This window comes from Nematostella vectensis, chromosome 1, assembly GCF_932526225.1.
Source record: "Nematostella vectensis chromosome 1, jaNemVect1.1, whole genome shotgun sequence".
Taxonomy (NCBI): Eukaryota; Metazoa; Cnidaria; class Anthozoa; order Actiniaria; family Edwardsiidae; genus Nematostella; species Nematostella vectensis.
In genome coordinates, this window is record NC_064034.1 from 8,040,055 (window position 1) to 8,066,967 (window position 26,913).

Below are 26,913 nucleotides of genomic sequence, written 5' to 3' on the forward strand. Positions count from 1 at the left end.
CCAGCATTGGCTAGTAAACTTAGTGCATCAACATTTAGTAGACCCTAAAGTCGAAATGACACAAGCTACACAAGGTTTTTTTTTCAGTTCAGTTTCAGGTTGATTTTGAAGGCCAGGATTAAATTCAAATGAAGCACCTGATATCGCTACATTTTCTTGGGACTTTTCTAGAGCTGTGTTTGAAGGGGATCGAATTAATTACACTTGTAAGAGCTTTGTGTGATTATGAGGAAATACGTCATGGATTAGCCATCCGCTGTCTAACACTCTCGAGGCTGTGAAAAGCTGAACGAAAGAAAAAGTTAGTGAAAAGGTCCCCCCCCCAGGCTCAGGATTATGGCGATCATAAACAAGCCCGGCGGCGCCCGCAAGATTGTTTAGCGCCATAATCCTCGATTATTTTACAACGCAACTTTTAACGCAATAGAAATAAATTAGCATAAGAAAGTCATTATGAGCTTAACGAAAATCATGGTTGTGCCCCTTAGTCGGTTGCTTTTGTGTATTATATCTCGAATCGACGCGTCTATGTTTTCTAAACTTGTGTATTGTTTATTCAGCTATTTGCGCAGAGGAGGAAAACATTCCCATATGTAAAACGGGTAATTACGGCTTCTGAATCCGCTTATTGTCACGGTCTTATCGAGGCTGTTATCTCTATGAGAATCTTAATTTGAAAACTATTGACAATTTTCTTGACAAAGTGTAAAACACTTTGAACCCCAAATGGTTATTTTTCTCAGCTATCACTTAGCGCATTTTAGCGCACCAGGAGGAAAAGCTATCATAACAAAAACGAGCGTATAATTACAATTTTAGGCTTTATTGGTCAAAAGGGAAATCAAATAATCCACAAGACAAAAAAGAGTCGACTCTATAAGTAGAGTTTTCTTCCTGTCTATTTCTACCATGACCTTTGTTTTTCTTTTTTTTTTTTCTGGTAAACTATTTGGTTTAAAGGGTTTAAAGGGAGTCGCGACTCTGCTCATCCGAAAAAATAAACGATCCCTTCGAAAAGCAGGGACTAGTAGGCTACTTGAACGTGTAAAAAACGCAGCCAGAAACGTTAGAAAGATGCCCAATAAAACTGCGAGCTTAGCAAAGTAAAACGTTTGGTTGCATAAACCGATGAACTTGTATACGAAAGAAAGATTGTGTGTTCTTTTGGGCTGATTAATTTTTGTCTGTGTAATCATGGGCGATATTTCTCTGATCAAGCCAAGATGACAAATCGATAATGGGCCCCCCATACTGATATTTATTTTTCACTACTTCTTTCAAGTCTCGCCAAGACTACCATCTAGGAAATGCGCACAATGCGACGTGATATCTCTATAAAAAAAACGTGGAGTTATTTATGGATTCTAAGCAATTCTTTGAGTCAATATTTATTTAATAAGTCTGTTTCTAACTTTTACATAATTAGAAAAAGACTAAATAATTCTTAACAAAATCACTCTTCTTTTAATTTCAGAGGATCTATAAAAAAACATCAAGGGGACAACCTTTTTTCATCAGTTTTTGCTGTAACTGCGAATATTTCAATAACCAAAGAGTTCGCATATTTCCTGTGCTTGAGTTATTTGATGGAAGCTCTTGAATAAATAGTTTAATCCTATTAAAACAACTCTTATATTGTGTTTTCTTAGTTTTCATGCTGTAAAGGAGGTATTTGACGTGTTCTTTTGTGCCATTCCGTGCAGGCTCGATGATCTTACCCTTGGCTATCGCCTATTACAGACTTCGTGTCAGAATGGCCTGTGGTGGTATTCGTGCGCGGGATAACCTGATATCAAATTACCGCGTAATCAAGCTGGCATATCACTGTTGAGTTGTGTGGCAACACTAGCTATTCAAATGAGATTCCTCGCAATCCTTGGCCTATCTTGATCGACCCTGTTAGCCGGTTAACTGCCTTGAGTAGCGTCTAGCACACACACAACATTCAAAGTACCGTACATGACCACAACAACGACGTAAGACGCGCAAGGATAAGACAAGGCCGTCACAGAACAACGCAGCGAGCATCAGAAACGACGACCAGACCAAGTCCCTTCTCCCATGCGGGATAAACCTAATTTATTCGTGATCTTATGTCGTGACGAATTGGATCGAGAGTTCTATTGAAATCCAAGACAAAAGCTGTTGAAGACATAAGTAACAGGAGGTTTTTAGAAGTCGACAAACGTGCGTGAGCTTTGAAGGAGAACGATTTGTCGTTTGACTGTTTACCCGATTTAAGTGCTGCTAGAAATCCAATTAACGGACGAACGATCAAGACGATATTCTTGATAAGAAAAGAATGGAAAAAGACTTTGAAGAGCATTATTACGTTGTAACCGAGGAAGTCAAGCTGAACATTTCGACTGCAGCCAGGGAACTACCGCCCTATATTACGATCCAGTTCGCGTGGTACTCTTTCATATTCACACTCGGAGTGATCGGAAATTTGTACATCACGCTAACGGTGACGCTTCGCAAAGAGATGAGCTCCGCGACAAACTACTTTATCTTCAACCTTGCGATCAGCGACTTAGGGATTTTATTGATTTCCCTTCCAGCGTACATCATACGAGATTACTTTTCTTGGTCATTCGGGAAAATTGCCTGCCAGATAATAATCCCCATGAACGATGTGTCTTTCTCTGTCTCTATTTGCACTATTACGGTCATAACGTTGGAGAGATACCGGGCAATTGTTGCCCCGTTTAAGCCGAGGCTGAAGGCGCGAGGAGGCAAACTTACAATCGCTCTCATTTGGGTATTGACCTATCTATCTGTCGGTTTCCCCATGGCATTCTACATGGAATTAACGAAAGTAGATGACAGGCTTATTTGCCTACCGAAATGGCCATCAAACATCGTGTTCAAGATCCTGACTTGCTTCTTTATATCCCTGATAATCATTCCCTTGTGTATAACAGCTGTGGCGTACATTATCATGATCAAGACTATGCGAAAACAGAGCAAGCGGCTCAGAGAAGCGCGGGAGAGAAGGCATAGCGCTGGAATCGGCAGCACAGTCAGCTTAAAACACGTCCAAGAAAGACACCGGCACGACTACAATGCGAAGCTTGTCAAAATGCTTATAATAATTGTAGTGGTATTCTGGATTTGTATGCTACCACTGTCGATTCTTGCGTTTGTAGTGGAGTTTTTCGTCATTGACCCTCGTAAACCCGTAGTCGATGGCCTTTTTACACTAAGCATTGCGGTGTTTTTCTCAAACAGTGCTTTTAATCCCGTAGCTATTTATATTATGAGCTCTGACCTAAGAAAAGGAATAAACACGTTATTGTTTTTTGGAAGGAAAAGATGTAAAAAGAATGGTATCCCGCATATCTGAGACGCAAATGTAGCTATTTATAGTCTATAGTGTATTTTTGCTTGGTCGCGTATATAGCGTTATTTGTAAATAGACCATTAGTAGATGTGTACTTGATGTAAAAAAAAAAAAGAAAAGAAAACGATCAAGATTGCGGTGTTTCTTTTGTTCTCTTTGACTCAGGAATAGACGTCTAATGCCTCCCGTTTAAAGAAAAAGAACTTGCAAGACAATTATCATTTACGCAAAAAAATTTCCATATCTTTAACATTTGTCAGAAGAAGAGTTTTTGAAGAAGAGTTTTATTATAATAAATTAATTGTAAACGTGTTATTATGACCCAAAAGTACTGCAATATTTTTAACCTGATAATTCTCAATGCCTAATCTCAGTATGATTGCGCATCTCCCATTCAATTATATAAAACGCAGACATCCGTGGTACGACAATAAGGATTTTCTTTACAATGTTAGAAAGAAATGTGTTTATCTTGGTCTTTCTAAACGTTTCTGTCATCGCCTTTAATTTTAGGTCATTCTTACGTGGTGCTTTCGTGTTTGTCGACCTTTTAATGAGGAACACGGTCGGTAATTTACCGTCATATCTCGACGATGGATAGAATGCGCATGTTCATAAAAGTGGAGGTTCATAAATGCTAAAATTGCTGGATAATAAATGTAACAATATCAATTCTTGTTCCGTATAATATATTTAAATTGGAATAAAGAACCCCCTTAGATGTTTCAACTCCGCTGAGACACGTGCGCCAGGGTTTGGTCAGAAAGTATTAGCGTAAAATGCGTTTTCATCCAGGTACCTTTTACTTCTAGGAACCATATGAATTCCGCCATTTTCTCTCTGAACAACTTTATGTAAAAAATGATAATAATAAAAAAATAAAAATGATTCAAGCTCATCACCCTCCTGGCAGCTGAAATGCTGATTCACGAGAGCGCAGATACTACGTGGTCGAGTCGAAGGCATGGAAGGAGCCTCAGGTAGCTGCCGTAGTCTGGCTACGGAAGACAGATTAGATCGAGATTGTTTTTGTTTTTTTGCACTCTGGGATTACTCTTACTCGGGTCAAGGTCGAGCTGCGGACGGATATTAAAGTGACATCATTAGGAAGCTTCAGTATTTGGGATAGTCCTCGAAACTGTGAATCGGCGTATCTTTCCCCTAAACAGGAAAACCGGGCACGAAGAAGATCCTTGCAATCATTCGGCGAATTTTGCTCTTAGTAGATATCTATCCATGTTTTACCCTTTCCCCAAACTAGCGCCGTCACCACCACCCTGTCTCCCCCCAAAAAGCGCCGTCACCACCACCCTGTCTCCCCCCAAAAAGCGCCGTCACCACCACCCTCCCTCTCCCCCAAACTAGCGCCGTCACAACCACCCTCCCTCTCCCCCAAATAAGCGCCGTCACCATCACCCTCCCTCCCCCAACTAAGCGCCGTCACCAACACCCTTTCTCCCCAAAAAAGGTGCCGTCACAACCACCCTCCCTTCCCCAAATAAGCGCCGTCACCATCACCCTCCCTCCCCCAACTAAGCGCCGTCACCAACACCCTTCCTCCCCCAAATAAGCGCTTTCATCCACCCGCCTCGATTCAAAATAACAATCATTTTTTTTTATGAATATCACAAACGTTACATACAATATTATATTGATTTCGTTTTCTTATTGTTTAAAGTTAGTTACTTTTATAGTACTTGATGCTATCTACCCATTCTCGTATACGGGAAATAAGTGTTTTCTTCTATTTTGCAAAGTGGCATGCATTTTGCACCAGACAATAACGGGTGAGACAACTAAAACTTGATTATCAGTGATAAAAAGATAATGATAACACTCCATCCGCACTTTGTCTTACAGGATGTGATATGCCCGGGCGTTACCGTGTCTATATCTTCACACTATGATAGTGTTAGGTTAGAGCAACGAGCGACTTTGTACATCTACTGCTCCGCAACCGGAATAGTATAATCTTCCTTGGATTATGCGCCATCACGAAATGATATCCGTGATGTCTTATCGTTTGTGTCCGTCTGTAAATCTGCTTATGTGTCCGTCTGTCTATCTGTATGTGTCCGTCTGTTATTGTCAGTCTTTTAGTCCGTCCTTTCGTAGCTCACCAGCCGCCTGCTGACCCAGTGCTCCTCGTCCCTTTGCGCGCCACAGGGTTCCCGATGGTCGAGAAACAATCCAAAATAAAAACTGTTATCCCGAATGAGAGCCAGCTAGCAGGCTAGTATCCTTTACTTGCACAATATAATAACGTGTTAGAAAACTTTTATTAACGCTCGTTGAACTTGACCCTCAGTGGTCTGTCCGGGACGGTCAATAAAATCATGGTCGGCTCCACCTCTTCCTCCCCCTCGGGGTACGTCACCTCATACCGCTGAGCAATCCTCGCTGTCAACACATGCACTTCCTGTTCCGCCAGCCGTCGCCCCACGCACATCCGGCGACCGAACCCAAACGGAATGGACGCGAACGTGTTCTTGACCCTGTCCTCGACTGGCGCTTCTCCTCTCAGCCATCTCTCCGGACGGAAACTGTTAGGATGAGGGAATAAAGCCTCGTCTCTGCCCATGAAACCCTGATGGATAAAAGCAGTTGTGCCTGCAGGAACATGGTATCCCCTAAGGATCAGGTCTTGTTCCATTCGACGGGGTAGAACTGCGACAATGGGATACATTCTCAGGGTCTCTTTGATCCAAGCTTTAAGGTAAGGCAGGCTTGAGAGGGTGTTCACAGTGATAGGTTCCCCAGGCTTGAGCACAGTGGAGACCTCGTGATGTAGTTTTTGCTGCTCAGTGGGGTTTTGGCTCATCATATAGAGAACCCATAGCATTGTGTTTGAAGTCGTGTCGACGCCAGCGAATAGCAGATCGATGACGCTGGCTAGGAGATCATTCTCTGTGAGCTTACCACTGGAGAGAAGGAACCGGAAGAAATCGGGTTTATCTTCCGAACTCTCCAGTTCAGTTTTCATGAGTTCTATCTTCTTCTCCTCCACAAGAGCTCCAGTGTATTCATACATCGTATCCATGCTTTGGATAAATCTCTTGTAGGTGGGAGTCTCGTATATTTTATGGAACCATTGTGGGATCAACAACAGAGAGGAGATACATGAAAAAAAATCACCAACAGCATCAATGAACGCTTGTGCATCCGGATCCACGTGATCGTCGAGACAGCCGAACCGTTTATCGAACAAAACCGTCGAGATATTTTCAAATGACCAACGAAACAACTCGTTTTCGAGATCATGAACTTCGTACTCCTTCGGCGAGTTGGCAGGTCCTCGCAGTTTATGTATCTTTATGAGAAATTCATTCGTAATGGCGTCAAAGGTTGGACAATAAGCGGCTACTTCGGGAGGTCGAAGCATTTTCTTGCTAAGCACAGTTCTGTGTTTGTACCACTCCTCGCCAACTGCAAACGCGAGACCTGGAGGGACTTGTCTTAGCTGACGATATTGGTCTATCAACGGGAGGAGAGACCGCTTAGGAAATTTAGATTCCGAGCGGAGCACCATTTGTACATCGTCGGGGTCACTGATGCTAACAACTGAACCCACTCCTGGCAACTCTTGGCGCAAGATTTTGCCGTATTTTTCGAAGTTCTTCTTCTCCAAATTGAAAATTGCTTTGCCTAATGTTGTGCTTCTTGTCTCTAACAGTGTCTGCCAGGATGTGCCCAGTAGAGGGAGACACGGAGGCCCAGGGATTTGGTCAAATGCTAGGATGGTTTCGGGTTTGTTTGTTGCGTTATTAACTGTGGTGAGACAGCGAAAAGCAGCCCTACTGCCCCTTCTGCATCCTTTTCTTGTAAGCAGCATCTGGACGGAGTGCTGGTCACTATAAAGATCATAAATCACAGCATACGAATTGTACTATTGACATTGGCATTCGAGATAGGCATTATGCAAAACGAAAGAAAACAATTTAGGGCTCTTTGTTGTTGTGGATAGCGTGACAAATAAGCACATACAGCGTTTTGAATTCGTTTTGAATGTTCAAATTCTAAAACCACAGAGAGTAGGGTACAAACGGGACACTCCATGTGTGCGAGATTTGTTATTGAATATCAAAGACGATGCAATGTCTCTTATATAAAAAAAGGGTTACGCTGTCTTGCGTCTGGTTATAGTCGATAAGTACAATATATTTCAATATTGCAACTTAGAATTTTTTCGTTGACGGCTTGAAACTTCGAACAGAACCTTCGAGTAAACCGTTTATGCGACAAGCGTTTTGGTTTTTAAAATAAGCACATTGAATTTCTTCTTGGCGTACTTCAAGACACTCTTTTGAGATGTATACTAATATTTTTATATTAAAATCATTCCCTTCTAGTACAGGTTAATTTCTGTTAGTTTGTTTTTGTGTCAATTTTCTGTTTTGATTTACGTGTCGTCAAGCATAATACGAACAAACGCGAACAAAAGAGCATTTTGTTTCGCAAAATAATAATAGTGCGGGGTCTCTCTCCTGATAAATTATAATAATCATCATAAAATAACTAAGCGCGCTTTTCCAGTCCATAATAAATCGTTTGATGTCTGTATTTATATGTTTTATTCTTTTTTGGCACAAAATTCACTGAATAATCCATTTCATTACATATCATAACAATAATACATATCAAAACATATCATAAACAGAAATTTACATGACTTGATGTTTTCCTCGAGAGCAAACATAGGGAAAAGGGGAGGTTTCAGAACATCACAATGATTCTCCAATTGATGTATCAAACTCTATAAAGCATAAACTAAAGAATTTGTGTCCGTCCTGTAAAGTGTAAATATGGAAGTATCAATAACTATTAAAACAAAGAACGAGAGCTAAACTTTCAACGCTTTTTTCGAGATATAATAGATGACCTTAGCAGCACGTCGTTTCGGCCTTTGGCTCATCCGATCATTTACGTCCAGCTGAAACAGAAGGTGGCTTTAAAATACCCCATCAACAACAACAGTAACAGCAGCAATAGCAACAACAACAACAACAACATCGTATTTCTCAACCAAGAGGATTACCACTACCCTGCACAATGTGTAGTTCCAATGGAGGGGATTGGAAACTCCCCAGGAATTTCTAGAGGGAGGAGGGGGCGGGAGCGGGAATGCCCGTTTTCCTTAACATTTACCGTATTTATTTTTTCCAGGGGGTTGGAAATTCGAGAGGGGTGGGGGTCATACCTTTAATACCCTCAATGGGGGGGGGGGAGTATGGATATTTTTTTAAACTACACAATATGTGAATCACATTTCCTTCATCTTCTCCTTTCTCCCAAAATCCATTCCCCCCTCGAGGCCCTCCCCTTTCCCATCCCTTAAAATCAGCCCTGCTTTATCTTTAACACCTGGAAAACGCGTGATAAAACCAGTGAAGTTAGCGATTCACTTGGCGTTTTCCAGGCATTAAAGCGCTACAGTGATAAAACCAGTGAAGTAAGCGGATCCTTAGCGCGAGATAGAAACGTGAAATTAGCGATATTCACGCACTTAAGTGGGGAAAGGAGTTCTATATTGCATGTCCCGTAAGCTCACCATTAACTCAAGACTTGCAGCAATTGTTTTTCATCCATTTGGAGCTCTTGTCACATTCTCCCTAACTAGCCCAACCGCCGCATTTGGCGGTCCACTCGGCTTTATCCACGCATTTTGGCGCTACACACACAGATAGATAAAATAGGTAATGTTATTTAGGCACTATATAGAGATATTGTGGGGTTAGAAACAAAAAAGTACAAAGTACGATTGGCGTTCCATAGGTGCGCCAATTAACAAAAATGCCTAAACATCTCAAAAGATGGGGTTCGGTCTATTCGCTCTACTGGCTAGGCGCGTAGCTAGGTGGCCATCAAAAAGATGTTCTTTTCTTTTTAAGGTATCGACCAATCAATCGGCTAATCAGCAGCCATTATTGGGTTTGAAGCTATACGCGAGCGGGGTAGCAAGAGAAAGAGAGGGGAGGGGAAGTTGGAGGGACGTTCTTTGTGGGACCCTGCATAGCCTTTTTCCAACATGGCGGCCGGTCAGCCGAGGGAGAGGGTCAGATTATCTGAATTTCATATCTATGCTTGTAAACTCTATCTCCTCCCACACCCTCCCCAAACCACCCCTCTCCTAGCGCGGATCAATCAAAAGACCAAAATAGCAGAAATAGCCGCGTTATTTAACCAGAGTAATGAATAATGTCAATCGGCTGGTAGCTTGTGTTGGTGCCAATAACTTACGTCCACAGACGAAGCTCTGTAGTTTGGATTCTTGAAACATTCTCCCTTTTTGCCCATTCATCACACTTTAGGTTGATGTCTTTGCAAGGAGGAGGAGTCGTCGGTTTCGCTCTGGATGGGATAGAAAGGGATGAGTTATAGAGAGAGCAAACGGCCTTGGCACTGTATCCTACGTTAGGCCCATTGAGGTGGGGACACGATGCCAACAATGTACTAGGGAACTCGAGCCATTGCGCATTAAAAAGCACCGAATGACTAAAGGTTAAGAGTGACCTTTGTTTTCGGAAACTACGCTGTATTGCACATAGTATACTGTGCTTACGGATAGGTGTTGGGCATTTTCCAGGATCGGTGTAAATGTCATCGAGCGCAATCACGCCTTGCTCGTTACGGTCGTTACCAACTGCCTCAAACGTGAGCTGAAAATGCAAATGAAAATAAAAGGAGAATGATTTAGACAGACAGAAGGCAGAAAAAAAAAGGAAAGACAGAGTCGAAGAGAAGGATTTGATAAATACAAAGCGTCAAGGAAACCAATCAAAAGGACACTGAAGATCGTATTACCTTGAAATATTCCCCGGGGATATCCAGGTTAGCCAACCCCAGGTGCCACTCCCTGTCCCGTACGTTTTCCGTGTGATACTGGCTGTGAAATATCCACCAGGACTTGCCGTCCCTTTTCGTGATCCGCACCCTAAGTTCTCCCACAGACTTCCCATCCATGTTGTAGTAGAATTACAGACGCTTGGGTCCATGCCCTCCCATCATCGGGCTGACGAGGAGGGTTGGTTCCTTAGGGTTGACCTCGGTGGACATTTCAAGGTATTTTCCTAGGTGAAAAACACGGAAGACGTGTTATTTCATTATCCTTTTCTTATTAAGACAATCAAAGCTGTTGTTTATAAAATCTGGCGATGATTTCAGCATTGTGTCACCTACTGCCCTGGTAATGGGAAAAGTGTCCAACTTACTCACTTCTTCGAATGGCCTACCTGTAGTCTCGGACAAGTAAAGTCGGACGAGTAAAGTCGGACAAGTCAAGTCTGGTCTGATATCCCCATTCTACCTAGTAGACTCCCGTCTTATCAAGGCTTTTCTGTAGGTTCTGTATTTTTGAGAGGCTCGTGAGAAAGGTAGATTAAAAGGTAGAGGTAGATTAATACCGCATCTTTTGGATGAAAACGTAAACTGTTCTGCATTGTTAATTGACTGATGGTACCATGGAGATAGCGTGCTTGCCCGGAGAGAGCGCGCCGAACTTGTAGAGCTCGGTTGTTGAAAGTAAAAGCTCAGTGTTGTATTTAGAATAGCGCTCAGAATTGTGTCTTCAGGGCTTGACCTCGGAAAAAGCGATCACTATGCTGTTCTTATTAAACCTATTGGGGCGTTGGGAACAATAAAGTCTTCTACGGAAACTATTAGTAGACGAGATATGAGACCTAGTTGCATGGACGCATTTGGGCGTTGGATTACTGGATACAATTGGAGCTATGTATTGGACGCACCTACTGCAGATGCGAAATGCCGTCTACTATATAGTGTCTTGCAAAATGCCGTTGATATATATTTTCCAGCTAAATCGATCAAAGTGTGCCTAACAGACAAGCCTTGGGTCTCGAGTAGGCTCAAAGGCCTGGTTACCAAACGACAAAGGGCTCTACGGATACATGGAAAAGACTCTCCCATTTTTAAACGAATCCGTAACAGTGTTAAAGAACTAGTAAAGAACTGTAAGCATAATTATTATAGCGCGAAAGTCGCTTCGTTAAAGGACACTAACATCTCACGGTGGTGGTGTGAGGTGAAAGCTATTGGGGGATTGTCTAGCACATCTGAATGGTGGCACCAACTATTGAGTGAAGACACTCCCACCATAGAGTCACTCTGTGATCAGTTTAATAATCTCCTATACAGCTTAACGTCACACTTTGCCCCACTCGATATCAGTAGTCTGGCGGATGAAAACCTCTATGTCCCCCCTGGGTTCCTTGTCACTGATGAGAAGGCGTATAAAGCTCTGCGCTCAATCAAATCAAACAAGTCCCCTGGCCCAGATCAAGTGCCGTCGCGAGTTTGGAAAGAGTTTGCATTTGAACTAGCTCCGATTGTGAGTGATTTGTACAACAGCTCTCTCAGAGAAGGGCGTGTTCCAGAGATCTTGAAGACATCCCTGGTCATTCCTACTCCCAAGGTCACCCCACCCAAGACAGTTGAGGATGATCTCAGACCAATTACTCTTACGTCACCGTTGGCCAAAATTCTAGAGGGCTTCACTCTCGAACACCTGATGAATCAAGTTGCAGAGAACCTGGACATTAAGCAGTTTTCGATGCCAGGCAGATCAACAACACATGCCTTAGTTTATATGCTCCATATTATACTAGCTGCCTTAGACAAAGGTAATTGCTTTATAAGAGTGTTCTTTGCAGACTTTTCTAAAGGTTTTGATTTGGTTGATCATAATGCATTAGTGAACGAAATGAAACTGCTTAACGTTCATAATGTAATTATAAGGTGGATCTGCTGTTTTCTCTCAAATAGGCCTCAACGTGTAAGAGTAGGCAATGCATTGTCATCTGTAGTTGTTTCCAATGGGGGTATTCCCCAGGGCACGAAATCGGCTCCGCTTTTGTTTGCAATCTTAGTCAACCGTATGCTTGCAAGGTGGCCTAATAGAGTTAAATATGTTGACGATACCACCGTATTTGAAATTGTTCCAAGATGCTCTCCCAGTTACATACAATTTATTGTTAATGATATCAAGGAATATGCGTCATCAAGGGGAATGCGTCTGAACCCCAAGAAATGCAAAGAGCTTCAGATCAATTTCTTAAAGTACCAACCTTCTGTCCCCCAAAGATTAATCCTAGGGAGCGCAGTTGTTGAGTAAGTTGAATATTACAAGCTATTAGGTGTACATATATCAGCAGATCTGTCATGGAATGTTCACGTTGACCACATTGTTAAGAAGGCTAGCAAGCGCCTCTATGCCCTCAGGGTACTCAGGAAGGCAGGTGTCCAGCAGTCAGATATGGTTCTTATCTATTGCTCGTTAATTCGGTCAGTCCTTGAGTACGCTGCTCCTGTCTGGGCCTCCCTTCCTGAGTACCTTGCAGAGCTTATCGAAACAGTACAACGAAAAGCTATTCGAATAATCTACCCTTGCCTTAGCTATGAATCAGGGCTCAAAGTAGCAAAAATGGACTCACTTACAGTCCGCAGAGCAGAACTGTGCCGTCGATTCATGGCTAAAGCAAGATGCACTGAGCCTATAAAATATATAATACAATCTGGGACTGAGGTCGCCCATGGTTATTCGCTAAGGGGGGGTTGCAGCCGTTTGGATAAATCAGTTGGTGTAACTGAAAGGTATAATAACTTTATCACAATTCGTTTCCAGTAGTTATTCCAGTATTTATTTATACATTGTTAAGTGTAGTGTGCATCGGCCGACATACTGTAATTTAGCTTATGCTACAAAAGTATGAATAAACGATTATTATTATTATTATTATGACATAAACTTTGAACCCCGTGTGGTGCTGTGAACCATTGCTTCACAGCTAAGACCAAACTCCCTCTCTCATCCTATCTACGCATGCAATTTTCTAAAACACGCAAAAGTTAAGCTTCAATGATATCTCCTCTCCTTCACTCTGAAAGCAAGAGCGGGTTGAAGGTGTTTCTTATTACTATCCGAACCATTGACGCCCCCCTTTTGTCTAAGGTTAACCTTCTCTTTATTCAATCAATCATGAAATCGATCATCTCTTGATCACGTGGTTTTACCTACCGTTTCCACGGTATGGTCTCCTTTGGGGCCTGGATTCGAGTAAAACGATCCGATTCTCCAAGGAAACCGCCCACCCCCTATTCGCCATCTTCCGGTGTTGCCATCGAATTGAGTGCCGTAATAACCCGTGATAAGGATAACCTAGAATTTTAAAAGCTTTATAACTCAGATAACCGAAACTTGCATCGTAAATCTTACAGAGTAAAATCACCATTTACAAAATAGCAGATGATAAGTTTCCACCCCCAACAAACATATATATAGTAGAGGGTAGTAAAGAGTATTTTTATAATTCGTGATTGGTCTTAAATAAAATCCGTGATTAGTGAAAAGCCTAAAAATAAAATCGTGAATCGTGATCGAGTACTCTATCTGTTCCGTGATTGGGGTATTTTTACTTTCGTGACTCGTGATTTTGCATGGCCAAATTCATGAAATGTGACCATAGTCACCTAGAATAATTAAAACACGGAATTCATGTAACGAGAGCGACTGCAAAACAGTGTTCAACTTGACAGGTGCTGTAGTACAATCACTCAGCATCGATTGTAACGGTTTTTTCGCGTCACGATTTTTACATTTATAGGTAGAAGTAAACATTGATGTCATTGTGTGTAAGTGTAACTGCTAATTACAAAAAAAGCTAATTACAAACTTTTAAAACAAATAAGCTTCATACGTACTCTTCTTGTCTTCCTGCTGTAACTTACCGGCGTTACACCGACCCTTGGTGCATTTTGACGTATCGTTATCGCTCCCGGGACACTTGGTTCCAAGCGGGTTATCACACTCCCGCTTACGTGTCCTAGTGCCCGTGCCGCACTGACTTACAAGCTCCCCAGGGTCCCCAGTCCCCCCAGCCAGCATCGATCGGCCCTGGGCATGAAATATTAGATCATTTTTAAGGAAAAGGTATAAGGGGCTTGTAGTTAATTGTCAGTAATAATTACGAGGATGGTAAATATTTTGATGGACGGGATATCAATAATGATACTATTAATTTCTATAGTCTTACTGATGATATAATATTGTCATGAAGAAGATGTGAGTGTTGATGATGGCAATAACTCTTATGATCTTATGATGTTGATTATTGTGATGTTATGTCTTACGTTTCTATTAACAAGGGCTCATTATGACGGTGTTGATGTTAAATGCTGTCCATCGTCTTGATGTTGATGACTATGGTGATGGTGACGATTATTTTGATTCTTCGTGATTCTTTCCCTGCTAGCAGAGGCCTCTTTTCTCTGTATTTCGCTGTGCTTGCGTTCGCGAGGAAAAGAGACCTCTGCCATGGGTCGAAACTGTTTTCGTTGCGCATGAGTGTGCGTTTCTAAACGATCGCGCTTGACGTGCCAAAACCCGTACCATCGCGCGAAAGCTGCGAATATGCTAATATGCTTTGCATGGGTTTATTCTCAAATTATGAATCAAACTCCGGTTACTTCTCCCCTTCGAAAACAAAAACAACTGTTCAATATCAATCACCTAAAACGTCACTGAAAAGATTGAACAGCAAACGCAGCAAAGACGAGTTTTGTCTTGTTTGTGGCATAAACTTCAAGACATCTGGGCAGGCGAGTTTCTTCAATGTAAATATCGCACAGTTGGACCCGAAGAAAATGTTACAAAAAATTTGTTAACTTAGATCAGCTAATTCCAGAAGAATATGCTGCAAAACCTGTAAACGGAAGATTGACTCGTTAGTCAAAAGAGAGAAAATTCTGAATGAAGATAAGGCATTGAATGGCTACTTTTATAATTCGTCGCGTGATATTTCTACGGAGGACGCCGTTTCGAATGCTGGCTTATTATCCCGCAGCGGATATACGCTTCACGCATGCGCTAGTCGTTGTGGGCTCAAATAGTGGCCAGTAATTAATTAACGGAGCATGCGCTCTGGATCTCCCGTCCACGATCGTGGACGGCGGTTTGATCAAACGAACTTGCGACCCATGGCAGAGGTATCTTTTCCTCGCGAACTCCAGCCAAGCGAAATACAGAGAAAAGACGCCTCTGCTAGCAGGGAACGTGATTCTATATTAGTATATATAACTATTCTAGTATTAAACTGCCTACTAAACTCTCCTATAATGGCTTTACTTATCACATTCGCTTAGCGCACGTCTTTTGTGTCAGTCTGAAGACCATCAGAGTCGGCCCCTGGGCAGTAGCGTGCCATAGCGGCCTTACTGTCACCCACGCCAACACAGAAACGCTGCCGCACCCGCTGACATTGCCAGTTACAGTAGGGTGTCCAGCTGGTCCATGTGGTGTATCCGGTGTGTCCAACTGAAAAGAACAATAAGTCATGGCTTGCAAGAAAGAATTGCCGAGAAAGAAGAAAGCAATCTTAACTTTTTTTCATCTTATCACGAGTAGGGAAGTAAGGGGGGGGGGGGGGGGGGGTGCGAAAACCGCACAAAAAAAAAACGCACAGAACGGCGCCAAAAATAGCAAAACCGTAAAAATAGGTCAATAATCGTAAACCGCACAGTCAAGAGAAACCGCAATACAAAAACCGCGCCAGATTTAAGGCAAAACCGCATCACCTTCTATCACCTGACACTGAAGGCTCTTATTTAACAGATTTTAGAAAACATTGAACATGCTCTGCGAACCCTCGCCGACTCTTTGCATCACCTGAATCACCATCTGGTTTCCGATCAAATGCCTTGAAGCGATTTTATTGGCCAACGCTGACCTCTCCGCGAGTTGATGACCAATCGCGCGTCAAGTGTAAAAACAATAACCCCTTTCTGTTTGCTTACGTTGGCGAGTTCTTGCAGTCGTAAAGGATGTTGATAGCGAGTTTGTCCAGATCGCTAAACTCTTCTTCACTTCTTCCAAACTTTCGTTCCTTCCCATCCGCTCTCACTATGGATCGTGCACCGTTCCTCGTGAAAGACTTGGCGCTATTATATATAGTGCATGAGACTCTCATAGTCGTAGGGAATGTTCCTAGTGTCAATGTCGTAATGTGGGTAACGCTTGAATTCGCTGTGTCTATCTGCAAAATAAGAATAAATAAATAAATAAATAAATAAATAAATAAATAAATAAATAAATAAATAAATAAATAAATAAATAAATAAATAAATAAATAAATAAATAAATAAATAAATAAATAAATAAATAAATAAATAAATAAATAAATAAATAAATAAATAAATAAATAAATAAATAAATTGATATCAAACTGATTGATATCAAAAGTGTACTCAGGATTGGCTGAGGGTAAGTTTTCTTGTCTCTATCGTTCGTGGGTACTCATCTAAAAATAGCCTTGTTCTTGTCGATCCACTCACGAGATAAAAGACAGATCTGGGCGCCTGTGTCCCACAGAGCTTTTGACGCTTTGCCATTTATCAGACACTCAATCTCGCACTTACTGCCCACTAATCACGCTACAGTGTCTCTCTGTTTAGGTGTTAAATGGCTCTCAAACCATACATCATCTTCTTTGACTGGTACATTGGTGTCCACTTCAGAAATATTTGCCAATCTGCGGGACGCTGGATCTCGTCCGCCTACTGTCTGTCCCTCGACGTTAGCCTTCTCCCGTCTTCCAGCATCGGTCTTCGGCATCCTCGTGCAAAATGTCCTCCACTTCCACACTTCCAGCAATGGTCGCAGGACAGGCCGTTTCCCTCTTCGCGGCACTTCATACATCCTCTTGGTCTACGGACTTGCTCGACGTTCCTCTCCTCGTTCTTTTGACTTCCCCCTTAAAACTGGTCCTTTATTGCTGAAACCTCTGCCTGCAGGGCACAGACCGCTGACATCAACTGGATTTCTCCCTCTGTCGCTGATTGGGAGTCGTTTCCCCGTCCGTCCCGCTTCCGTTCCAGTTCCTGATTTTCCACGCGTTGTTCTTGCATGGAAGCTAACTCGGCTCTAAGAGCATTGACCGCTGCCCATACGCTATCGTCACGCCCCTTGTTCGCCCCTGGTGTCTTTACTTCACAGAAGGGCTGTGATTGATTTCGTTCGCCGCAATTTTCTGACGAGGGACTAGTTTGCTTTGTCTGTCTTTCTCTGTCGTCATGGCAATACTCATTTCTTGAAGCAGGGTTTCGTCAGTGGTGTTCGTGTCTTTGAGAAAAGGACGCAATTTCATCCTGATCGTGTCGTCTCGAAGTCCAGTTTCTAACGAATGCAAAACCAGGTTTTGTACTAGATGAGGGTCGTATCGGACCTGGCTATCTGCAGCGGCCGAACTGAACAGTAGCCGTTGGCGAATTTCGAGAGCGCGCACAAGAAAGTTTTGCGCGTCCTCATTTTGTCGCTGAGCTAAAGTGGCTAGTTGCTGATGCAGTTCGATTGCGCTGCGCTCGTGAAAATGAGAGCGGAGTATCTGCCTGAGCTGGGCCAAAGTCAAATCAGTTTTACTTTCCAGGTAGCTGCGGAGATACATCCCCGGGGTCATTGCCTTTATTACCGCTTCGATAATTTCGTGTTCAGAATATCCTTTAGCAAGTCCGCTTTCGATTTGGCGAGCTAAATTACTGAAAGTTATTTTGTCCTTTTGTCCGTTTTCGCCGATCTGGCCAACAATTTTAAACTCGCTATGAAATAACGCTATCAAATGTTGGTTGATTGGGCATAATCAAGCTTCAATTGATTAAGATTATTCGGCCCCGTATTAATTGCGGACACAGTTCCCAAATTGATTTTACTGGTGGACGGCTTTTCAGCGTTTATTTGTCCTTTAATTTCTTCTAGTAATGAAGCACCATCCTCGCTTTCAAATGTGTATTCCAGAAATTTATTAACCTCCTTTACTAGGCCCAAACGGCTTTGTGATTCTCCGCGGTTTTGTAGTCCAAAACGCGCCGCAAAACCCACAAGTTTTTCATACGAGAGCCCTATAATTAATCACTGTACTTCCAATAATAATTCTTCCCCAACAAAAGACATATTTACAGCCAAAATTTCAAAGGAACAATCGATACAACAATGGAATGTACAATACAAATAAACCAACACGCTCAAATCAAACAAAAAGCGACCTCAAGATCAAGTAATCCTCTACCAGATCCACTGTTCTAAAATACACACCGAACGACAAACTGATCTGACTGATGTGTTTCCCAACCCTAAATCAACATGGAAATAAACTACAATCTTGATTAAATTCGCTGAGTGTCCTTCGGTTGCGGCTTGTTTGTTTTGAATCAAATAAACTTGAACGCACTGACCTCAAAATCTTACTAAGTCATCCACCTCTGTCCCTCGCAAACAAACCAAGATTGTCCAAATACTTGAAAATCCGTCTGAGCCCCCAAATACACTTGTCTAGTGACTTCAAACAACAAAACGGTTCGCAAAAACTAGGACTTTACTCGTGAGCTTCTCTTGTCTCTTCCTCAAATTACACGCGGTTTTTCTAGTTAAACATTAAACAACAATAGTTATTACTTGAGGGCCTGACCCAGTTACCTTCACGCAAAAAGATATGACAAGCGTTTCAAACAAATCCTTGTTTTAACCAGACACGGAACAGATTATGCCATCTAACGGTCAAATGTTTAGATCGAACTGAAAAGGCAATGATTTTTAATCTTTCACTTACTACCATGAAATCAGCACTCAAAACACAATCAAATTCCCCTCAGCTCGGTTAAATCACTATACCTGGCAGCCCCTCGTCTTGGTTCTTGAGAGGGGTAGCTGATACACACACCAAAACAGCGCGAGTCGTAACAAGCATTTTAAATAGAGCCATGTTGCGAAGAGCTCTGCTGGATAGCAAGTGTGCTCTGGCGATGTTGGGCTGTTCTAAGTACGTTATTCGAAAAGCCCGCCGTGTTATAACGGACCACTCTCGTACCTTCACGAATCCCCGAGACAATAGCACCACATGGAGGTGTTCACCGACGACACGTGTACTGAATATGATGTAAACAGTAGGCCACAATAGCATTGAACAATACCATCATTTAACACTTCCGCACAAATAGGCATCAATTTTAATCTAATAATTCAAGCAAGTAAGATGGGATACTTAAAATATAAAAAAATGGTAAAATATATAGATTTATTGTGATTTAGGCAGGGGCTCATAAGTAGGGGCAATCAACTTCCCCACATTCTGGTAATATATAGGTGTCACGGCGTTTTTCTAGGATCAGGCTATAGACGCGCGGATTAGCCAATCAGATGCGACCTTTGTGCTGACATTTTTAGAATTCAAATTCATGGGTAGGGTTGGTTTTATATTAAAGAAGAGAGCAACAAAAGTCAAAGTACCGAAGAGAGAACATAGCTCAACTGCACGCGCTTCGGTACTTTGACTTTTGTTGCTCTCTTCTTTAATGTGAATCCATTAGGCGAAAGGCAAAATCGCGACCGTTTGAATTCGAATATTATTATCGGATTGGTATAAGCAAATATTCTAAACTATTATTAGATCGGTAGTTATACAAGATAAAATCTAGCTTTGGTGGTAAACAACAGAAACAACAAATACTTCAGCGATTAGGCATCGTGTGGGCTCCGGACGTACTTTCAAAATATCACGTTAAATTTACTTTGTGTAAATAATCTGGGCAGTAATAGGAAATGTGTGAATGCGTACTGTACGGCTCGACTGATTTCATGCTGTAACGCTCTGATAACAGATTCCCATATAAGACATAGCTAAGTCGATTGGCCGATTAGTGTTTTGCCTAGCCAAAGTGACGTCATTATCCGACAGGCCCGCCAATAGAAGCCAGGTAACGAGGGTAAAAAACTTGTCAGCCTAGTCCATCCCAGGCTTTCTTACCGGGTTACCTGTGCTCGAAGATAAACCGTGAGGTATCCTGGGTGCTGGGACGAGCACACATGGTTTCCTGTGACGTCACAACTCTTACCATCCACAGGAAACCCAACCACAGGAAACCGATAGAACGAGGACTAGACTGAAAATCATTGTCATATGTCAAAGAAGTGAAAAGCCTGAAGGCAGCAATGTAGACCTAGGTCGTAGTGTGCTGCACATGATGACGCCATCACTACATTACTATAGCAACACACCTATTCCCAAGAGAAGCAAGCGTACTGAAAGTATAGTCTATTTTTCTCATTTACTTGATCTGGATTAGGTTCGATTCTCGAACATGTCCTCTAATTTTTTTTTTTTTTTAAGCAGATACAATTCCATACTCCTTGCTCCCTGCTCACCTCCAGTTTTTCGGTCAAGTCCATACTCCTTGCTAACTATCTTGCTCCTCCTTGCTCATTCTTGTTTTTCGATGTTCGGTCAAGTCCGAATTCCTTGCTCACTCTCGCTCCTATTAGCTCATTCTTGTTTTTCGTTGTTCGGTCAAGTCCATACCCCTTGCTCATTCTTGCTCCTCTTTGCTCATTCTTGTTTTTCGTTGTTCGTCCAAGTCCGTATTCCTTGCTCACCTATGCTCCCTTTTATTCAACCCCGTTCTCCCTTTGTTTCGTCCATTTTTCGTATACTGTAAGCAGATAAGCGGATAGAAACATCTCATTTCCACAGGGATTTGTAGTCTACGAAGCAAGACGGAACTTTAAGGTTGCGACTTTACGAAATAACAATAAACTACATTCTGAGTATACAAATATTGAAATAAGATTGATATAGCATCTGCGGGTGGACTTTGCCCGACGTATGTTTCCGAGGTGTTGTTGCTTTTCTCCGCCCCTACCACTACCAACAACAAGACATGCAACTGCCGACAGAAAGACACCTGCCCTCTAGACGGAAACTGCCTACAGACATCTGTTATCTACCAAGCTACCGTAACTCGAAAAGACAACAACACCTCGGAAACATACGTCGGGCTCACTGAAAACAGCTTCAAGACCAGGTACAGAAACCACACCGCATCATTCCGACACGCCAAACACAGAAACTCCACCGAACTCGGCAAACACGTCTGGACTCTCAAGGACAGCATGATTGAGTACTTTATTTCATGGCGCATTCTTTCTTCCCACTCCGCCTACAACAGTACCACTAAGCGTTGCAACCTCTGCCTCAAGGAAAAGCTGACGATCATCTGCCAACCCAAACTATCAACTCTAAATAAACGCAATGAACTCGTGTCCTCGTGCCGCCACAGAAACAAAGCCCTGCTACGAAACAATTAGAACTGTTAATCCCGTCACCGTTAAATTTTCGCGCTATCAATTTTTCACACGTTCCGCACTGTTAGTTTTCGCCCCGCATATTTAATGTAACTCGCTATTGTTCCTCTTACCGCCTTAGTTAAAACTATCAGTCTATTATTATGTAAATTCCAATGTTAATAGTATATATACGATGGTAGGAATATTCTCATATATATATATATATGGAAATAGAAAAACATATTCATGATATGAATACTTATGGAAATAGAAATACATACTCATGATATAAATACTTATGGAATTAATTCGAAACCCCTTACTTTGAAGACTGTTACTGCGGTACATCTGTTCGTAAAAAAAATAGAGATAATACAATGATAAATACATCGAATTAAAGGTTAAACTTAAAGGTTAAGGTTAAGCATTCAACAAATCATTAGTTCCATGGTCGATGGTACCTTGAAAACTATGTAACATCCAGAGGTTTTACTATTATTACGAAGATTTGATCATCCTAGTCGGTATCGTACGAGATAATTGGCCACGTTAATGTGATTTTTCGGTAATTGGGAGGCATCGGTGCTGTATAACAACAGGGGTGTAGCCTAGATTGTTCCAGAGCCACTACAATCAATACTAGTAGTATGAAATTTTCTTTTTTACTGATGTTGAACGCAAAATCTGTCGTATTTGTGTAAAAGTTGTTAAACCCTTAAATTGCTCAGTAATTATTAGCAAGTATTAATTTTCTGAAAAAGGCTGAGCTGTACCTGACTGTAATATTATTCTTTTGTGCGGGAAATCGGTCAGTAATTTCTCTGTAGCACCAGATGTTTGCAAAATAGGTATATGATTACTCGGCTTGGTAATATTTGTGACAGGCAGTTACAAAATATCACAGAGCACGCGCGTCCTTTCTGGGTGCAACTTTGCTATGCTGCGATGTCTGCGACGTTTACTTTTTTCTTTTGGGCCGTCACTTTTTTCAGAGGTAAGCGGTCATGATCGTGCAACCAACACGAGGCTGTTGGGGGTCGCTTTTCTACCAAAGCCCACTTTTAGTCAGGGGAGAAATTTGTATAATTAATCTATCAGTTTTGAGAAGGCGTTTAAGTAAGGGCCACGAAAAAGCATTTTTTCCTTGGTTCAATGAGTACGACTTTGGAGTTAAGCCCTTCGTTAGTGGGTGACTAATCAATCTGACGGACGAACGTTTGGTTATTTTTTATTCTCCTGCTCGATACGTCTTTCACGTCTAGTTTGGCAGTTTCATGTATATTTTTCACGGGACTTTCACGGGCCGTGGTTTTTTAAACTAATGATTGCCTATCCCACTATCGTTTTTGCTTGGGCCCGGGTAGCACTTGACCAAATTCATAAACTTTTTTGTCAAAAGAGTTTCGTCAAAGTTTCAGTGCCGGCACCGGAGCATAATGCAAATTTTAAAGAATCTTTTTCACCCTCACTATTGTGACGGTTAATTAGCTCAGAAGCGTCCAGCTGAACTACTTGCGATAGCTATAGCAATAATTTCTATACTTTTAAAAATTCAAAAACTTTCAACTCTATCACCAAGAAGCCTTTTTTATACATTATTCTACTGGAGTAGTAGGGTTTTGGCGCAGCTGGCGCAACTTTTTGATCTCCCCAAATTTCATTCCAAAAGTGGCGCAAAAGTCTCCGCGCACCTCCGCCAAGCCTCGCGACCTGCGCATGCGCGAGTTTGCCAGAGATCTCTTGCACGACCAAGCCCACCTGTCAATCACTTTGTCACGTGATAGCCACGCCCACCTGTCAATCACTTTAAAAACCTGTCAATCACTTTGTTAAGAACCTGTCAATCACTTTATCACGTGATAGCCAAGCCCACCTGTCAATCACTTTGTCACATGTCGCACCTAGGGGGAGCTCAAGGGGCTATTCTGGTCTAAAGACGTATGAGGCCCTAGATAAAATGACATTAAAGACGGAGGTGAAGATCAAAAACGATGCGGCTACCGCCGGCGGTTGTTCGGTGCTGGAGGTGAATGTGAGTGACACTGCGGATGCGGGGCCTGAACACTGCTGTTGTAACGCTGATTACTATGAAGACTCAGAATACGGAAGCTTCGACCCCGTTGGGTTTGTGGCCGGAGCGGCGACAATTGTCCTTGGTGTTCTAGCGATGTTAGTCTCCATGCCACGGTATGACGAAAAAAGATGGGTAAGATACTAGTCCACGAATGTGGTGTGGAGACTTTAGACCGCACCGCCCCCACGCGGACCCCTTCAGAAGTCTTGACAACCACACACATCACACCTAGATGGAGCTCGAGGGGCTAGCCTCTCAGCTTCACATCTAGAAAGCCTTTGAAAAGTGGTTTAAAGACATGAACAGTTTAATAAAATGGAGGAACGAACAGTTGAACGTACGGTTGAAGATCGGTCACCACCACCATACAATATCCCCGGCGGACCGGTGCCTGAGATTAACGTCCCCACCCTCATGCCGGAATTTGCACTGTTTGACCGAGCCCTCACCGAATACGAGACTAGTAGAGCCTCCTTGGGAGACGAGGATAGTAGTAACACCCTTTGCAATCATGACGACCTAGTCACAGAAGACGGGGTCACTAGTTGCTTAGAGTGCGGGGAACAGATGCAGCGCGTGATCGCACACGAAAGGGAGTGGGGTTTTTACGGACATTCCGACGGCAAACGGTCTTCGAATCCAAGTCGGGTCCAGGTACGTAGGTCTGAGGATAGAAATATTGACAAGGATGTGGAGAACATGGGTTTTAGCGGGGTAATTGTAGCCAAAGCTAACGAGATATACACTCAGGTGACGAAAGGCCAGATTTTTCGCGGCGACCCACGGAAGGCGATCGTCTTTGCGTGTATCTACTACGCCTACAAGATGTCCGGTGAGTGTCAGACACCGAAAACCTTGATGGAGACTTTTGGATTGAGCAGGAAGAGTTGCCTTAAGGGTCTAAAAATCTTTAGTATTAACGCGCCTAAAGATTACTTACTACACGGAACGTCTCCCACCGTCGTGGACCACATTCGCGATGTGATGGATAGATTCTCGGCGTCCCCCGCACAGAAGGGAGAGGTGGTCCAGCTCTACTACAGATCTGAGAACCGCTCGTCTGAGTTGAATCGCGCTCGCCCACAATCCTTTGCGGTCGCTTTAACCTATTACTGGGTACGGCTAAAGGGGGTCGATATTACACTTAAAAAATTCTCCGAAAGAACGGGCGTCTCCGAGTTAACCATCAGTAGGAAAGCGAGAGAAGTGGCCACAGTCCTGGGTACGCCTGGTGTGGTATGATATTTCCTGATTTCCAGAGAAATCAGGATTTCCAGAAAACTGTCAGTTCGGAGTAGATGTGAATTGACACGTCTAAAAAAATTCGATTAAATTGGTTTAAAGACGTGGGTGTAGTAACAAAATGGATATGCAAAGTGCTGGAAGTCTTACAAATCTCACCGTGGAGGATCAAGCCGCCACCTTAGCGAGGTGGGGAGCCGCAGACTTTGACACCGTTATGGAGCGCGCGGCGGGGGAGGGGTGCGTCGAGACCGTGAGGTTGTGTAAGAGTTGGGGTGCGACGGATTTCGAAAAGCCGATGGCCGAGGCCGCGAAGAATGGGCACGCCGAGATCGTTAAGATGTGTTGTGAGTTGGGCGCCTGTGACTTCGTATATCCAGCGTCCATGGCCGCGAAAGGCGGGCACGTAGAGGTTTTGAAGGTGATGGACGAGTATTGTGACGACGAAGAGGCCATGATCGAAGCTATGGGTACTGCGGCGGGGGAAGGTCAGGTGGGGGTTGTTAAGTTATTGATAGATCTAGGCGTCGATGCCAACGTCGGTTGGACCTCCGCCGAGGCGGCGTACAATGGCCACGTTGAGGTTCTAGAGTTGCTGAGAGAAAACTTCTGGGAGTTTGACCCGGACTATGCTATAACACCGGCCACCGAATCTGGCAACCTCGAGATTGTGAGGTTGTGCTTGGAGTGGGGCGCGACCGATCTCATTGGGCCTATGAGTTACGCGCGGTTTTGGGGTCTACACGAAATTGTCGCGGTGCTACGTGCGGCGTGGAGGTGGGGCCTCGTGCATGAGGAGCTCCCGGAGAAGCTACACAAGGTGAGATTCCGTAGAAAGCTGGAGGACGAACTAATGCCAGTAGCTTGGCATCCGGACAGGTTTTGGGATTGGTGTCTTGATGAGCAAGAGAAGGGAATGTTGGAAGAGTGTTTCGATGGGTAGGCGTGAGAGACATGCTTTGGTGTATGATGTAAAAAAATTGAAAAGTGGCTTAAAGACATGAACAGTTTAATAAAATGGAGGAACAAACGGTTAAACGTATGGTTGAAGAGCAACCACCACCACCATCGGGTAGTCTCGAAGAACCCATCCTGTGCTCGATCTGTTTAGAGGAGGTGCAAAAAGAAACAAGCGCCGAGTTAGAATGTGAGCATGGAAATCATCTGAAATGTGTGCTTAGACTCCGCTCTGCGACCTGTCCAGTATGTAGGAGAACTTTAGTGAGCGATAAGCTATGCGTATGTGACCTGGATATTATGAGTATTGGATACAAAGAGCTCTCCGACGAAGAATCTTTCGATTATGAAGATCACAGGAGGGAGTGCGAATCGTTTCATGCCTACTGCCTAAGTGTAGGATCGAGGTTCAGAGAGAAAGCATTAGAGTTCATGATGGAGACGGGGATTCAGCAAGCCATAGACGAGAGTCGTAACGAGTATGGCTTACCGACCGTGCAGGATTTCCCGCGCGAAGTGAAATTTTTAGTTTACCTCAGACTGTTTGGTGGTGAGAATGATACCGAGACGCGACGTGAAATCTTCCCGTTGATTGACGAGGGTGGTGATGTATTCGCCTCGTTTCTTAGAGGTAAAACCTTTGTGGTTGATAGAGATCTCGTTCGCGAGTTGGACTACCAGATGTATCTTATGATGTGGGCAGAAGAGGAAAGGTTAGGGACGCGATGTGAGACGTTCGAACGGTCAAGATGGGATAGTTTACCGTTCGTAGATTGGATTTTAACACCTCATACTACCAACCGGCTAGAAGGCGGGTATCGCGTGTTGGATTGAAAAGTGATTTAAGGACATGACCGGTTTGATAGAAATGGAGAACCAAACGGTGAAGGACCTGAAAGTATCCCCCGTAAAGCGAACAACGGATTATAAGTGTCTTCATGGCAGAGTGAAATATTATTGCAAAGATTGTCACGGATCGCAAATCTGCCCTCACAACCGGAGAAAAACACGGTGCAGAGAATGTAACGGCGGTAGCATTTGTGAGCACAGACGAGCAAGATATGTCTGTAAAGACTGCAAGGGGAAAGGGATGTGTGAACACGGCAAACAGAGACCCTTTTGTAAGTTATGCGGAGGGTCTCAAATATGCGAACACGATAGACAAAAGCATCATTGCAG

The 26,913-nt window shown here is 43.1% G+C and overlaps 4 protein-coding genes and 1 long non-coding RNA gene across 5 annotated transcripts in view; 2 read left to right on the forward strand and 3 right to left on the reverse strand.

The window, feature by feature from the left end:
* Positions 1–1,660: 1,660 nt before the first annotated feature.
* LOC5520596 (orexin receptor type 2) lies at positions 1,661–3,476 on the forward strand. The gene has a single exon (XM_001640264.3). The coding sequence runs from the start codon at positions 2,303–2,305 to the stop codon at positions 3,344–3,346; it is 1,044 nt and encodes a 347-aa protein (XP_001640314.3). The 5' UTR covers positions 1,661–2,302; the 3' UTR covers positions 3,347–3,476.
* A 1,486-nt stretch (positions 3,477–4,962) lies between these two features.
* Positions 4,963–7,408, reverse strand: LOC5520494 (cytochrome P450 10). Its single transcript, XM_001640379.3, has one exon. It carries the CDS (start codon positions 7,173–7,175, stop codon positions 5,625–5,627), a length of 1,551 nt encoding a protein of 516 aa, XP_001640429.3. The 5' UTR covers positions 7,176–7,408; the 3' UTR covers positions 4,963–5,624.
* Positions 7,409–10,697: 3,289 nt separating this feature from the next.
* On the reverse strand, positions 10,698–13,364 carry LOC116615640. Its single transcript, XR_007311976.1, has 2 exons — positions 13,099–13,364; positions 10,698–10,919 (listed from the first exon to the last, which is right to left on the reverse strand). It is a non-coding gene; the product is annotated as an uncharacterized LOC116615640 (long non-coding RNA).
* A 1-nt stretch (position 13,365) lies between these two features.
* On the reverse strand, positions 13,366–18,769 carry LOC116603940 (hemicentin-1-like). The gene is made up of 5 exons (XM_048731567.1): positions 16,685–18,769; positions 16,148–16,386; positions 15,502–15,668; positions 14,084–14,249; positions 13,366–13,514 (listed from the first exon to the last, which is right to left on the reverse strand). The coding sequence occupies exons 2-5, from the start codon at positions 16,242–16,244 to the stop codon at positions 13,366–13,368; spliced, it is 579 nt and encodes a 192-aa protein (XP_048587524.1). The 5' UTR covers positions 16,245–16,386; positions 16,685–18,769.
* A 3,453-nt stretch (positions 18,770–22,222) lies between these two features.
* The window catches only part of LOC5520597, a 33,464-nt gene continuing 28,773 nt past the window's right edge, over positions 22,223–26,913 (forward strand). Inside the window, exon 1 of the mRNA XM_032365696.2 lies at positions 22,223–22,455. Within this exon, the coding sequence (XP_032221587.2) occupies positions 22,314–22,455 (142 nt within the window). The 5' untranslated portion in view covers positions 22,223–22,313. The remainder of the gene's footprint in view (positions 22,456–26,913) is intronic.

What these genes read in the sequence shown, in the direction of transcription:
- LOC116603940 (XM_048731567.1), bottom strand. Translation starts at nt 16,244, where the DNA reads ATGGGAAGGAACGAAAGTTTGGAAGAAGTGAAGAAGAGTTTAGCGATC. An exon ending in GACTGCAAGAACTCGCCAAC is followed by an intron (nt 15,669 to 16,147) that starts GTAAGCAAACAG and finishes TGTTCTTTTCAG; the next exon opens with TTGGACACACCGGATACACC. An exon ending in CAAGGGTCGGTGTAACGCCG is followed by an intron (nt 13,515 to 14,083) that starts GTAAGTTACAGC and finishes TTAAAATTCTAG; the next exon opens with GTTATCCTTATCACGGGTTA.
- LOC5520494 (XM_001640379.3), bottom strand. Translation starts at nt 7,175, where the DNA reads ATGCTGCTTACAAGAAAAGGATGCAGAAGGGGCAGTAGGGCTGCTTTT.
- LOC5520596 (XM_001640264.3), top strand. Translation starts at nt 2,303, where the DNA reads ATGGAAAAAGACTTTGAAGAGCATTATTACGTTGTAACCGAGGAAGTC.